The sequence below is a fragment of the Ictalurus punctatus genome, chromosome 17 (assembly GCF_001660625.3).
Source record: "Ictalurus punctatus breed USDA103 chromosome 17, Coco_2.0, whole genome shotgun sequence".
In the NCBI taxonomy this organism is placed as follows: domain Eukaryota; kingdom Metazoa; phylum Chordata; class Actinopteri; order Siluriformes; family Ictaluridae; genus Ictalurus; species Ictalurus punctatus.
In genome coordinates, this window is record NC_030432.2 from 14,196,104 (window position 1) to 14,212,288 (window position 16,185).

At 37.9% G+C, this 16,185-nt stretch overlaps 1 protein-coding gene across 6 annotated transcripts in view; it reads left to right on the forward strand.

Annotated features, from left to right (window-relative positions):
- The window catches only part of ece2b (endothelin converting enzyme 2b), a 59,093-nt gene that overhangs the window by 15,283 nt on the left and 27,625 nt on the right, over positions 1-16,185 (forward strand). For 5 of the 6 annotated variants that reach the window (XM_017490751.3, XM_017490752.3, XM_017490753.3 and 2 more), the window contains 4 exons: positions 5,508-5,594; positions 8,752-8,896; positions 10,005-10,220; positions 15,025-15,149. In XM_017490751.3, the coding sequence (XP_017346240.1) occupies positions 5,508-5,594; positions 8,752-8,896; positions 10,005-10,220; positions 15,025-15,149 (573 nt within the window). Of the gene's footprint in view, positions 1-3,146; positions 3,280-5,507; positions 5,595-8,751; positions 8,897-10,004; positions 10,221-15,024; positions 15,150-16,185 lie in introns of those variants that run through there. The other variant, XM_017490757.3, reaches the window with a different exon arrangement.

Sequence of the window (16,185 nt, forward strand, 5' to 3'; positions counted from 1 at the left end):
ACAGCAACGATGAATTCTCAAATCAGATTAGTCAGAAGGTGTTGTTGAATTTTCTATAACAGGAACTCTGACAGTAGTTCTGGCTGTAATTCATGCCACATGTTTATATTAATGTGCTCCTTCTAATACGTTATCATTTCTATATTAACAATAAGGATTTATATGGAGGATAGTTATACTAAGTCTAATAATAAACACATTAAAAATGTCTTTATATTTAACAAAAAAAATGTATAATACATTTACATTCATTCATTTAGCAGACGCTTTTATCCAAAGTGATTTACAAATGAGAAAATACAAGCAAATACGGTGAAGTTTTCTGTACGCAGACATTTATTTGATATTTATGGAAGGAGTTTTTAGTGTCTGCACTTTGTAACGGTCAGTAAGTTTTCCGTTATAGGAAGTGTCTTCAGGACATTTATTTTAGCTCTTTCCGTTTGTCTTATTAATGTGAAGAGAGAGGAAAAAAAAGCGACGTTGGTGAGGGGACAACTGCTTATAACTGTGAGAACAGGAAATAACTTGTCCCACAACATAAAATTTATCTATAAATAGCGAAAAAGTATTATGTGTAAAAAATTTGTTTCAAATTATAATCTTAATCAGTGTAATGGTGTGGTGTAAGAGGAATAAAACACTTTTGAGATGTGGTGTTAAAGAAGTGGTAACAGAAACTTTATGGCTTCATCACACCTCCTTGTCATTGATTATTTTTCTTTAACAGCACATCCGATCGTGTTTGATTCCTTACTCATCCTTCTCAATATCGCCCATTCAACAACTGTGTCACCTGAATGATGTGTAATAAAGGGTTTAATAAATATCTGGTTAATAACACTATGTAAAATTTCTTGTATTTTTTTCTTCTTCTGCAAAACAGTGTTATGATGACAATTTATTTGAGAGTAAGTCATCTTAAACTTGTAGTATAAAGATCATATTGGTATCAACAGAATTCTTTTTTTTCTTTAGAGAAAAGTATAATACTGGAAATGATGGGGGCAGGTTTCAGAGTAGGATAGAGTTTATACAAAACCGTCTGTAGTATAAACTATTTATGAAGGGCTGTAAGTGCCAGGGCACTGGATGGTGTCTGTAATGTTTCAGTGAATGTTGTGTTCAGTGCATTGTTGATGGAAGGAGAAAGAGAATGGAAGAAGGCCAGTGGGCTTCAGGTTTGTTTGTGGGAACAGCACTCTTAAAATGGTCTGTGTTTGAGAATTGAGACAGCAGTACAGGATGAAAGAGTTCTGTTACCTGGTGGTCTTCACTAACTTATTTATTTATTTATTTATTTATTTATTTATTTATTTTTAAACTGAAAGGTAAACTGTGGAGTAATTGTAAACTTGTCTTCATTTGATATAAACAGTTTTATGTGGGTGGTGTAATTGGTCCTGTGACCAGAGTTTACTTCAAGCACACATCTGAGAAAGACTTCAGAATCAGAGCTTCATGAAAGGAAGTAAGAAAAACATGTTATACTGCAAATGCAATAAATGGAAGCTATGAACTTTACAAGATATGTTATTGATGTGTGAATAAAATTGTACTCACACCTTTACATCATCCTCATAGGAGAGCTAAATTCTTATTGTCACTGTTGTAACATTGAAAATACAGTCCCCTCTGAAAGTATTGGGACCGAACGGGCAATTATATTGTTTCTATACATTGGTGGGTTTTTGTTATACATTGGTGTGGGAGAAAGATTTCAAAGGGCTTCTGGTAAACAGTCCCATTGATCAGAAGTGGTGGATGGATGAGAAAGCGAGAGCAGAATGGAAACTCGTGAGCGAGAGAGAAGGTCAGAGGTAGGATTATAGGAAAGTGAGAGAGAGAGAGAGAGATGTGGGTTTAGTTAGTTATTTGGTTTTGTATAATATATTATTACTGAGTGTTTAATAAGGACTGATAAATAAGTACAAAAAATTACACAGCACTGTTATGACATATCATTTATGGTTATAGGCTGATGTGCAATGTTTGTCCCCAGATAGGCTTAAAATATTATTTTAAAAAATAAGAGACAGCACAATAAACAAATAATTTACACATAGCTACAAAACCTGGTGTCCTTTAAGTATTTTACAATATATATATATTTTTATTTTTGATTAGTCTTTAAATCCAAACAGGAAGTGAGTTCTGTAGATGAACATCTTGTATTGTAAAGGCTGTTTTGCTATGGGGAACCTTGTAAAAGAACCACAAGCCTGCCAGGTTTTGCTATCACAGAGAGCTTGTGGAACTCAGTCTTGTAATCATTTGTATAAAAGTTTATCATTTACAGATTCACCGAAACCTGACCCTGTGTGTGCACTATATATATATATATATATATATATATATATATATATATATATATATATATATATATATATATATATATATATTCTAGAAGTTTGATTGCAGTTTACTCCAGGCCATGATGGAACACATCACTTCAGTGAGAATTATTGAGTTAATGTAGACATTTACCACCTGTAATGGAACAAAATTCTAAAACTAGACTAATAGTGTACAAATGTTTATCTGCAGCCTTTTGACCTGAATGTTAGTTAATGTTAGTGACGGTTGCTAACAGTAATGTTAGTGGGTGTTTCAGAGAATCCCTTTTAAAAGAAATATTTACTAAATAGGAAGCGATTATTGAGTCACACAAGCTTTCACACTCGAGAGACAGAGGAAAGGAAAGGGGGGGGGGGGCAGACTTGAAAAGCGCAAACGACAAGAGAGAAAGCAATAAACAAACAAAAGATTTAGTCGTGCCAACCAAGAGGGATTGGGAATGTGAGGAAAAGCGTCAGTAAATTGGTTTGCAGAAATGTTTTTTTGTTGTTGTTGTTTTTTTGTCAAGTCAGTCCATAATGTGTTAGTCAGCAGTTGTTGCTGAATTCTCCTCTCACAAGCAGTCAATACTCAATAGGAGGTAACACTGGGATTTACCATTATGTCAGATTGGCTAATTAACATGAATGCTATGTTATGACTGTTGCCAAAATAAATAGGCTATATCTTTGCACGACCATGAATTCGGTCGTTCCCACAGAAACCGGAGGAGATTGTCTTTTGGGGAAGTGTGCTTGATCTCTTTTGCGCTCCTCCTCTCAGTCTGTGCTCATTACGACAGTCTCACTGGTGCTAGCTGGGTACCCCCCTGTTTCTGTTCTACTTGGTTTGTTCCAGTCACAGCATGCAGGGTTAAAAAAAGGGGGGGACACTTCTGCTTTTTACTGTCAGTTAACTGTATTGGACTGAAGTGTGTGAATGGTAAGTAAGAGAAAAATAATAGCCATTAGATTGTTTAGTATGTTTCAGCTAATGTGTATTATTTTACATGTCTCTTCAGCATCTAAGCATTTGAAATGAGTATTTCATGTGCAGTCACAGGTAGTCGTCCACCTTAAACACTGAGCGTGAAAGCAGGAACATATGATCACGTGCACAGGTGTCAATCCTTAATTGAGCCACTAATCTGCGGGTGCCATTTGCTTTTAAATGGAGAAAGTGAGTGAAATGTATGTGAAAGTGACTTGAGCGCATGTTCGGAGAGAGAATATGTTTGAACTGAAACAATGTAATACACAATTGGATTTTGCGCCTTTTTCAGCCAGTCGTGTTTACACTGTCAATGTTTTAGCGGGCTCATAACGGATACAATAGGGATTTTCAATTCTCTTGGAGCTCAGATTAAAAAAAAAACACACACACACAATGTGTGTGGGAACAGATGAAGGAGCAATGTTTACTTGCATTCCTCAGACTTTTTCTCTTACTCTCTCCTGACCTAGCCTGAGGACTGAACTGAATCATGTTCCCTGGCTCGTTTTTGAAGGTTAGGTTTTAGTCTCTAATGTGTACAAGGCTTTGGAATGATTTGTTCACTGTTTGAGCAAGGCATGGTGAGACATTGAGTAGATCTCATTGAGTAGCTCCAGGGTCCCCAGTTTGATCCTGAACATGGGCTATTGTTTGTATAATCATACGATTATATGGCCATATTTCATATGACTAACTATGACAGAGTTTAAATACAGAGAATTCTGACACATTTGTTGCTGTATTCATTAATCCAAACAGTTTACTAGTTTATATTAACTTACCCCATTACCTGTCCAGGTGAAAAGTAGCTAATTCAGAGTTTCGCTTTATCCCCTTCACGATCAGCAGGTTTCTGCATATTATAAAAGCAGTTTCTATATTTATTTGTTTTATGTCCTTTGCAATCATTATGCATTTTTTTTTCTGCATGCAAAAAAATTATGTAGCAGTTCTGGCAGTTTAGTTATGGATTATTGATGTCCACATTTCTGAGCCGTAAAGCTGGAGGTTTGTCTATAACTTGACTGGAAGGAGGCACATAAACACAACCAAGGTGTTCAGGACTAACCTGCAATTTTTTATTATTATTAATATTATTATTATTATTTTAGGAGCTTTCTCTGGAGTGTGATGAACTTTATCACATTGGATCAATAATTGCTACAATGCTTTCATGTTATTTGTAATAGTAAGAACTAGGGATGTCACGATACCAAAAATCTAGTAGTTGGTACCGATACCACAAAAAGTACATGATACTCGATACCACTGTGTGGTTAAAAAAAAAAACATAATTGGAGGACATCCTCCTCTGGTTGATACTGGCAGAGGGAGGGAGGGAGGGAGGGTGGTGGTGGTATTTTAGTTATCAATGACATGTCTGACAATGACTAATAATAAGTCTTAAGGTGCACTCCTATATAGGCGCGCACACATACACACACCCCTTATACTCTGAATGCAAGCATTAGTTTAAATTCACTGATATGGTGGCAGGCCAAAAAGATTTATTAAAAGCATGAACATTTGAATAATAATTAGTGACATTAGGCTACATTTAGCTGACAGGACACGGGCTGAATGGCGATGCATGGTGGCCAATTAGGGGGTAGTTTATAACATTGCAATGCATTATTGTCGTTAACAAATAACTGGCTATCGCAAACATTACATGGAGCATAACGTGCGCTGGTTTCACGGCCACAATGCCAGCTGCCTCAAACGTAATACAAGACCCGTCTTTCAGGTGCCTCACCGAATTCGAGGTGTTTCCTCTCTTTGTTTGAAATGAACGATAGCATCGATTGCACACCGGCAACTGATGCTAGATTTCCTCTCTTTTCCTCACAACGAGTCGGGGCGGAACTAAACTTGTTAAGCTAAGCTAATCTTCTGTAGTGTTTCCCGGGTGCTTGTAGGCGTTCTTCTTCTTCTTCACCACTTTTGGACCGACTAATACGCGTATTTGCTGCCCCCTTCAGTTCCGGAGGAATTGCAACCTCGGTACCTACGATACTTGCGCAACTGCAAAAAACAAGTACCGTCACGTTTTAAGCATGATGGTACCGAAGTATCGGTTGTCGTGACATCCTTAGTAAGAACATAAAGGTGCACTTGTCAATATGTTTTATTGTGGCATTGACATTGCTCATTGCTTAATGTGTTTCTGTCCTTAGATGTCTAACTACAAGCGTGCGACCTTTGAGGAGGAAGACGGGTCCGACATTCCAGCTGATGGAGCCATTTCTCCTGACAGCGTGGAGGTCAGTTAATAGTCAGCAATAATAGTTTATAAGGACGTTCATGATGCTAGTGTGATCATCTTGTTTTTCAGAAAGACAACCAGTTTACCAGTATTGTTCTTTGAAATTTAATGAATTTTGGTGTAGTTGGGTCTGAGGCAGAAACTTGTTCATACTGTTTTTATTCAGTTATTCACAGGTCAGTGGATTGTAGTTATTGCCCTCTGTGTAGACTCTCTCTTCATGCTTTGTGGATAGCAACAAAAGTATCATAAATGTATGTTCACCATGCTGGTAAAGGATCAGACCACTGACTAACACATCACAAGGTTGCTGAAGATTTTGTGTGAATTTCCACTTCTACAAATAGTGATTCACAGAGATAAGACGAAATGTTGCTAATTGCAGAAACAGTTGTGAACGGGAACTACATGTATGGTCTGCTTATTTCTCTTATTCTTAACAGGCGTCTCATTGTAAGCCTTGGATAGCTCAAATGATTAGCGGGAATGGATTCTGAGCAATGAGCCAAGGACACAATTGAGAACTCCCACATATTCCCTGCATTGACTCAGTATCTAAGGCTTTGTTTTTTGTTTTTGAATTTCACAAAAATAGCCAAGTGGTTTGCAATCCAGAGCATTTGGCAGCTTGGGTCGCTGCTGTTTTTCCTGAGTTTGAGTCCAAATCACAGATATGACACACAAGAATTTTTGTTTAATAGTTGAACATTCCAGCTTCGTGAAACATAACTCGAACAAGTTAAATTAAATTGTTTTAATTAATGGAATATTTTTTTTTCCAGATCAAGTAAAGGGAAAAAAAATATGAATCACTCAATGTTGAGGGGAAAAATGATGGAGAATACTATTTTTCATTAGTGTTGTTCATGCCTCAAAGAGTTCAGGCTGTCATTAAAGCCCGAGGAGGAACAACAAAGGACTAATTGTGATTTATTTATTTATTTATTATTGATGATTCCATAATTTTTCCTTAACATTGAGTTGTTCCATAATTTTTTTTCTCTACTTGATCTGGGGAAAAAAAGCCATTAATTAAAACAATTTCATTTAATTTGTTTAAGGTATGTTTCATGAAGTCTGTATAATCAGCTGGTAAACAAAATTGTTTTGTCATATGTGTATTTTTGTTTATTTGCTACGAAGTAAGAAAGCCGGGTGAGCATCCACTAAATGTGGTGATTCCATTTTTTTTTTTTTTTTTTTTTTTTTTTTTTTTTTTTGCCAGGGGTTGTAGTAAGAAATTAAATCTGGGAAAAATCTTGTCTGCTTTGGAATCAGAGTTAATCAAAGATTCAGTCATCAGGTGTGGAAAAAGTATTTGCTTCCAGTTAAAGATGTATCTAGCCTATGAGCAAGACTTGTTCTGGGAAAAAAACAAAGTATTGCAAATAATTTCCAAAGATTTTACTGTTCAAATGGGAGTGAATATTTCCAGGAATGGTGGTCCATGAAGTAGCAAAAATCCCAGTAGAGCTATCAGAGCTCTACATGTCTCTCACACAGCACTAAATTCATAACTCCATTCCAATTGTTCATGACTCAATATACAGAAATGGATTTATGAAAGAGCAGAAATCTCACCTTACTGATAGAAATGTCTGGTTAAAAACCAAATACTGCTCTGTACAACATGCTTAGAGACCTACATAATGACATACCAAAAGTAGAGCCATTTCTCGCTAAAGTAATGGTCAACAAATAAAGTCCTGGGGAAGAATCTGGTATTGTACAGTACTTTTTTAAATGAAAATAATAATTATTAAGTGTTCTGGTTCTGTACTTTCTCACACTGTGATTATCTAAAACATGCTCTGTTTAGATTACACTGTCCTTTACTTGTTTAGGAAATGTTTGAGTAATGATGCCTGTTGGAACGATTGGTATTGCCACGTCCTCTTGTGCAGTATCCCAGTTCTGTTCTGTAGTTGAGCGCTGTGTGCATGCTGTCACATATCTGTAGAATTTCACATCCTTGTTCAATATTCGCAAGTATCTTACATTAGGTGTAAGAATGACATACCAAATATCATATTTTGAAGAGTGACAATAGCACATTTAGATCACTTGAGCATCAAATGGTACTGTAAGTGGCTACAGTCAAATACTGCTTGTCATTATTGCAGCTAACCAGTTTAAGAAAAGAGGCAATTATATTTCCACACTACACCATTGGGTGTTGTACAGTCCCACAGCATCTGGAAAACATCTGTTGATGGGCTTGTATAAAGCTCTTTTACTTTATCCACTGGATCCAAATGTCAGTTGCTTGTTTGATTAGAATTAGAGAACAAATGTAATGAATAATAAAATGATTTTTTGGGGGGGCGGGGGGTGTTTTTACATCAAAAAAAGTTCTTTAAGGAAGTTACTGTGATCAGGTATGAAACTTTATTAAAAAAAGTCAGTGGTGTTAGAAATGGGTTCTTTGAATAGCAGGCGAAATCTTTAAATTCAAACATAATGCATCTTCATGTGCTTGTGGCCATGAAGAGTAATTCTTCTGCTGGGCCATTTAATCTATGGCCATTTGTATAATGTTAAAGGAGTACACCAGTGTGTCTTAACCTAATCTCCATTCTCCACATCTGTAGTGTGTGTTTGTTTTACTATGTACAAGAATTTCTGTACGCTCCTCTGAACTGAAAACCTGTTTATCTGAACACTTGAATACTAAAGTAAATCTAATGGCAGTTATTAAATATCATAAATAAAGAACTGCATTTATCCATTCGTCCATCCATCCATTTTCTGTATCGCTTATCCTACACAGAGTTGCGGTGAACCTGGAGCCAATCCCAGTGAACTCGGGGCACAAGGTGGGGGACATCCTGTGTTTTGTTGTATCAAAGCACAATCAGACTTCAACCACTAACCACAGTTTCCTCCCTCAGAAAAAGTGGTTCCTTCTTAAAGTACAAATTTTGATTTATTGTACATTTTAATGACTACCACAACAGCAACAGACCTTAAATTCTGGAGAAATGACAGTTCTTGCTAATAGTAATTGCGCACACAGTACCGATGCATTGGATAGAGATTAGGTTTAAAAAAAATGTGAGTTTCTGAATTTCTCCAAACAAACTGTTTTCTTTGTCCAAGGTGCTTATGTCCAGTTCACATAATATGCTTTGCTGATGCACATATTTGTGTAATAGGTGGGTTTCCGGAAAGGTGGGATCCAGTTGTGTGGTGGATTAGGACGCAGGACTCAGCTGGAGATAGTGTTGGCTGCTTTACTCATGGCCTCTGTGTTATCACTTTTTGCATGTGCTGTTACCCTTGGAGTTCATTACAAAAATGGTGAGCCAACCATATACTGTATACGGATTTTCTGGCCTCAGGGCTTGTGCATGCGTGTGTGGTGGGGGATGTGTGTGGGTGGTATGGGCTGGGTGTAATTGGCAGTATTTTTGGTCCCTTGTGGTAGTTTGTGTAATAGTTTGGGCAGGCTGCTTGTTACATTCTGACCATTTTAAATAAGGTGGCAGTTTTATTTCAGTAAATGCTACCCACGGACAAGTTGAGCTATTATCATCATGATGTTGGCAAGCCAAAAAAGTAAGGCATTCAGCAGGGTATCTATAGAGCTAAGGAAGGACCAAGAAAAGAACTAAACAGAGATGAGAAATATATATATACATTTTGGTAATGCTAAATTTAGAGGTGCTTTTGTTTGAGGTTGCTGGAAATAAGACAGATACAGAAATGTGTTTTTTTTAAAAATTGGGGGGAAACTTTTTAGAAACCTTATCTGCAGGTACAGTAGGTACGTGAACTCTATTTATAAAGGATTTTTAGAACAATTTTTTCTAGATTGTATAACTCAAATTGACTCAAAGATCAGATTTAATGAAAGCATTATTTATAAATATGTAGGTGAGCATCCTTATTTCCATTCTTATTTCATCTAAACAGAACGCTGAAATTAATGTAGTACACAAAAGACAGCATGTCTTTTGTTGATATTATGTAATTCTATAATATCCTGAAAACATGCAATGATGGCCAAATATTTTTGATAGCTTTGTCTGTTTAAGACTCTGCATTAATGTCAGCACATTAGGGTACTTCTTGTATGCAAATGCACCTATTATGCAGTTAAAGGACTAATGAGCTGATAAATATCCATGTCTGAGCATTCTTAAATTAGGCTATATGTTGACACTAAACCCTATTACCTATATTTTTAGTATGAGGTTCACACATGTGCAGTGATCATCAGTGGTATTTGCTATTTGTTTTTCTACAGTCAGATTTGAACACGCACAATGTTGATGAATGGCAAGTCTTTCTACAGAAAATAACCTTATCTTGATTTTACAAAAATGGAATTTGCCAGAATAATGCACTGCAGTCACATGCTATGACTTTCATTACTAGTGCATTTGATAGTGTACCTCTCTCACAGATCCGTCGTGTAGTCTGTGTCTAACGGAGGCGTGTGTGACAGTGGCCAGTAAGATAGTGGAGTCTCTGGACCGCACAGTTGACCCGTGTCAGGATTTCTACCAGTATGCATGCGGTGGCTGGATTCGCAAAAACCCCCTTCCTGATGGACGCTCACGTTGGAGCACCTTCAACAGCATCTGGGACCAGAACCAGGCCATGCTCAAACATCTACTGGGTGAGCGAGTACAGTTACATTCTCCACACATTCACAGCCATCCATTTTAATGTTCTGATTGGTGCAAGGACACTTTAAATTAAACAAATACATGATTTAAAGGTTAATGTCTCTTGAATATGTGGTTCTGATTACGGTCCCCTCCAAAAGTATTGGGACCGCAAGGCCTATTCTTTTTGTTTTTGCTATACACTGAAGACGTTTGGGTTTGAGCTCAAAAGTTGAATGAGGCAATAGATAGAATAGAATTTCAGCTTCTATTTCCTGATCTTTACATCTAGATGTGTTATCTAGAACATGGCACCTTTTGTGGCAGTCCACCCAATTTTTAGGTGAACAAAAGTATTGGACCAGTAAATAACACTAATATTTGGTTGCATGTATTCAATTCTTGCTTGCTTGCTAAGCCAGTGACCCACTGACCTCACCAAACTGTTGCATTTTTTATTTTAATTGATGCTTTTCCAGGCTTGTATTGCAGCTTCTGTCAGTTATTGTTGGTTTTAAGGGGTTTCTCCCTTCAGGAGGTGAAATGTATGCACAGTTGGATTAATGTCTGGTGATTGACTTGGCCAGTCTAAAACGTTCCTCTTTTTGCCCTGATAAAGTCCTTTGTCGAGTTGGCAGTGCTTTTTGGCTCATTATCTTGCTTTATGTTAAAGTTCCTCCCAATAAGATTGGATGCATTTCTCTAAACTGGTAGACAAAATGTTCATGTAAATGTTTCAATTCATTCTGCTGCTTCCATCATGAGTTCCATAATCAATAAAGATTAGTGAGCCTGTTCCAGAAACAGCCATGTAAGCCCAAACCTTGACACTTCCTCTGTTGTGCTTGACAGATGAGATTGTATGTTTTGGTTTATGAGCAGATTCTTTTTTTCTCCACACTTTGGCCTTTCCATCACTTTGCTAGAGGTTAATTTTGGTTCCAGATGTTTTGTGGCTTATCTTTGTATTTCTTTGCAAATTTTAATCTGGCCTTTTGAGTCTTACTGCTAATGAGTGGTTTGCATCTTGTGGTATGGCCTCTATATTTCTGCTCTCAAAGTCTTCTTCAGATGGTGGATTGTGATCCCTTCACCCCTGCTCTGTGGAGGATGTTGGAGATGTTATTGATTGTTGTTTTTGGCTTTTTCTTCACAGCTCTCAGTGTTTCCTTTATCAACTGCTGCTGTTTTCCTTGGCGGACCAGGTTGTTAGTACAACTAATCATTGTACTTGCCTAATGCTTGTGCAATGGTTATGATAATTTTCCCACCACTTTTATCAGCTTCAAATTGGCTTGCTTTTCTCCCATAGTCAGCTCTGTGGTCTGCATGTTGGTTTATCCTTTATAACAAGACATACCAGTCAGTAATATGTTCCAATATTTTTGATCACTTGAGAAATGGGTGGGTTCAAACAGAAGTTGCCAAGTTCTAAGGTTTAACACATCTAGATATAAATATCAGGAAATAACAGCTGATCTACTGTCTCTCTTATTCATTTTTTAATCTCAAGCCTAAACCTCTTCAGTGTATAGCAAAAAACAAAAGAATTGGCCTTGCTGTTCCAAACTTTCAGAGGGGCCTATTTATAAAGTAATAATTATGGCAAAATTGTAAAGTTGGTGCACAGTTAGCACTTGAAAAAACAGTGCATCTGTAGAAACCTTATACCTTCTGTGCACACATTTGCATTCACTTAAGCCTGGACATCATGGATTGGATGGATCTGTCTTCTCATGTTACCTCACACAAACTTTCCTTCTCGCATTTCCTCCTACCTACTTCTGCTAAACTGAGAACAATGACTGTCTCCCGAATCTACCTGTCGGCTTCTGCCTGAGCTATTGCACTGTTTTTAGTCTTCTCTCATCTAATTATTTATACGAGTAGGTGAGCAAAAAAGACTGTGGATATCAATCTGTTTTTTAAAAAAAAATAAAATAAAAAGCTGGCGTGAGCCAGATTTCATGGTTTAGGTTAAATGTCAAATGAACCAAATGTTCCCTCCTTCTTTGCTAGCACTGTGAACTATGAGTGTAGTACAGCCTGTTGAGGGGGGAAAAACATACAGTACTAAATTAAGATCAGACATGTAATGGCTAGACAACAAAACTTATTTTAATTAACACAATATTTAGCTTCCTCAGTTAATTAAACATAATTGGCCTTATTTATCCATATATTTATTCATTCATTCATATAAATTGTGTTTTGGTGTTTTCGAGATCCATGTCTGTCACTAAAAAGCAATATTTGAACATTTTTACATACAAAAGAATAAGCTTATGAAAGACACAGCTGTTGTTTATTTAAGATGGTAAAGTTACAGTTACCTGATTTTGCTTCTAAATTGAATAAATGATTGTCAATGTGTCTTAGGGCAGACCAAATTTTAAATACATAAGCAAATTTGCCTGTTAGTTGTTTAGACCTGCTTTCCACTGCTGTTTTTTTCCCCTCCCCACCAGGTAATTTTGAATAACCTTTCAAAGTTGTCAACATTTTTACCTGATAGAGTTAACTTGTAGAAATATCCTCAGGTAATATATATCCCATCATATCGTGTGAGGGGAAAGGTTTTGCTTTTATTTAGTATGGAGACACTCCAAGAATGGCTATTTTCTGTCATCTCTTGCTAAACTGGAAACCAAATATATAACCTATTTTATAATGCCAAAAATGAATATAGAAAAAACATGTATTAGGACTTGGCAACTGCAAGTTATAACATTCCTAACATAGGTGTAACCTGCGTATTATGGGCATGTAACCATCAAACACAACCTGTAAGGCAGTACACCCGAAGAAGAGGTAATTGCATTAAAGATAGGAAGTGTGTGCAGTATTTTCTTTTGTACTACGGCCATGGGTGCATTACAAGACACTCCCATTTCTGTAATTTCCATTCATTACATCCATATGCATTCGACTATTTAATACTGCTTTGATGACGTGTGGTAGTAAAGCTGTGAAGGATATAATATTGGCTTTAAAGCATGCTGAGAGGAAGCAAATGCTCCAGTAAACAGTAGATGAGCAGTGTATTCTCACAGCACCTGTGCACTCCTGCAGCGTTGCCTTTAGATAAATGAGGGAGAGTATGATGAGGTGGTGGTCACCCAGTGAAATGTTGCTAGACTGGGAACGGGAAGATGGAAGTGAAATAGTATGTGGGATAAAGGTAGGATGTGATGGCTAATTGTAGAAATGTACTGTATGATTTGTGCTTTAACAAGTGAGACAGGGAGAGTCACGTGGCTGCTTTGTGCTGATGCACCTGGTTGAGCATCTTCTATTGTCTGACTAACACAAAACATGCAAATATTGTGTATGCTGCAACTGCAGGGTTGAATTGGGCTCAGCATGTGTGGCAGAATGCCAACCTTCCCTCATTCACCCTCCCTACATTTCTTCCTCTCCTTTCCTGTCCCTCTGGCTCGTCTTCATTGGCCTGTACCTGCTGACCGGTAATTGGCCTGGCACTGTGTGCATGTGAATTTATTAGTGGAATATTCCTCCTTGTGCGTCTTAATGTGATTACGCTAGAAGAGGGAAGGCAGATGAGAGCTGAAAGGAACAGCTGCTCGTCCCTGCTCACCCCCCCCCCCCCCCCCCCCCCACACACACACACACAAGAACATGAATTATGCTGGTTATAAACCATACACACACATACAGGGTAAGGTAATCTCTGCTCTCATAATTAAACTAAGACATCATCATGACAAAAGCTCGTAGAAAACAAGAACCAGGGGTCATGCTGACAAGGGCTGTACTGTATTATTCACTGAAATTAGGTTAGCACTGACATGGATGCTGTTTTTCTCATTTATACATCACTGTTCACTCATGAGACTTGACACAAGGACCAAACAGGCACAGAAGCAACACTTGAGTTAAACATGTGCATCTGTCAGTGGAGCAGCAGTGCTTGTCTAGAGCGTGTTTAAAAGGTAGGGCTCCCGAGTGGTGCAACATAAGATTTCACCCAGTCGTCCAGGGTTCGTGAGCATGAATCCCAACAATGCCACAGCCATCCGTGCCTGGGAGTCCACGAGATTGGCTGTGCTCTCAGGGAGGGAGGGCTGGCATACTCTTTTCCCTATCAATTCCAGTGACGCTAGCCAATCATGGCCGTCTGGGAGCTCAAGCATGCAGAAGTGGGCAGATTGTGTAATCCAAATGCTATCCACCCACTTCTGCATGCCCCTGATGTTGCATGAGCAGCAGTTCGAAGAGATGAAGTACAAAAGAAGCGCATGATAGCCTTCACCCTCCCTTGTTGGTAGGGACTTTGAATTGGCCATGATTAAATTGGGGAGTAAACTTCGGGTGGAACTTTTCTCCACAGATGATTAGTCTAGTTAATTACTCTTTTAGTCCTAGAGGAGAACACCAGTGGGCAGTCCCATGACCCTTTGCTCTGACCTTGTAGTTGCTTCTTCCTTATGTCATGCTTGTGTTTCTTGTATACCTCCTGCTGGGCCTCTGAGCATTCTCTTTACTCCTATACTCCACTCTTATTCAACCTAATAAGGTTGTAAGGCTGTAACAAGCTGCATTTGTTGTCTTAACACCAAGAGGAAGTGGGAGAATGACTTGCTATATAACATAAGTGATAACAGGAACTAATTTGTTTCACATATGTAACTAATAAATGGATAAAAATTTGCAATACATATGTAATTGATAAAAAGTGCAATACAGCATATAGCCTAAGGGTAGTTATTGTACTCCATCAGTAAATGTTTTCCTGTGTGCAGCATTAACAACCAACCAACTGTACAAATAATCTGTCTCTTGTTCTGTTTCTAGAGAATGGCACGTTTAACTCAAGTAGTGAAGCAGAGAAAAAAGCTCAGTTCTACTACTTGTCCTGTCTGAATGAGCAGCGTATTGAGGAGCTGGGAGCCCAGCCACTCATCGACCTCATCACTAAGGTAGGACTCCACCGTAAATTTAGTGTTTGAAGCCAAGACTCATTTCGCTAATAGAACAAGGACACACTGCTCCTAAGGGCTTTTTATACTAGTGGTTGTCAAACTTTGCTTAAGTACAGAGGTCTGAGCTGAATAATGGAGTGATTCAATAGAATATTTGAGATGAACAATCTGTGTTTGTACAAATGTAGAAGTATACTTGAGAAACCACCCAAAATCAATAAAACATTTGCTTTAGTACTTTATAGACACACACACTTTCAGCCAAGTTCAGCCATAAATGTATTTATCAGATGCCGTTGGCGTGGGTTCCTACCAACTGACTTTTTCTTTCAACACTGATGCACATGAAAGCCAACATATCTCTTCCTTGTGGAGAACCTTCAACCTGCTAGAAATGGTCAGCAACTTAGTTAGCCAGGTCCACATGGTACTTAATATTTATCATAAAACATTTATAGAATTTTAGCAGATGCCCTTATCCAGAGCAATTTACGTGCATCTCATTTATACACCTAAGCAGTTGAGGGCTAAGGGCCTTGCTCAAGGGTCCAGCAGTGGCAGCTTGGCAGTGCTGGGATTTGAACTCGCAACCTCCTGATCATTAGTCCAACATGTTGACCACTGAGCTACCACTGCCATAGAAAGGTGCACCACTGCTGAAAACAGTTGTATTGATACCAACTTGCAGTACATTCCAGTAGATATTAAGGTTTCCAGATTTGTGTAACAAAGCCTGCCCAGTGGCTGTCCAAATCAAGCCTGAATGTCACATTCGGTACATGGATGATAAGGGTAGGCTGTGTGCACCAACTTGTCTACAATGTTCTTATCAATGGTACATAAAGCAAAACTCTACTGCATGCTTTTGGGTTAAGAGATGTGCTCTTAATCCTAATCCTGCTGGTGAGATTTTTACACCGGAAGTCCTGCACGTGCCAGTTGGGGGAAAAAAATAAAAAATACAGTTGAGATGTATGAAGTCACACTGATTACACTTGAATCTAAAAATTAATTGCCATTCACAGAACTTTAG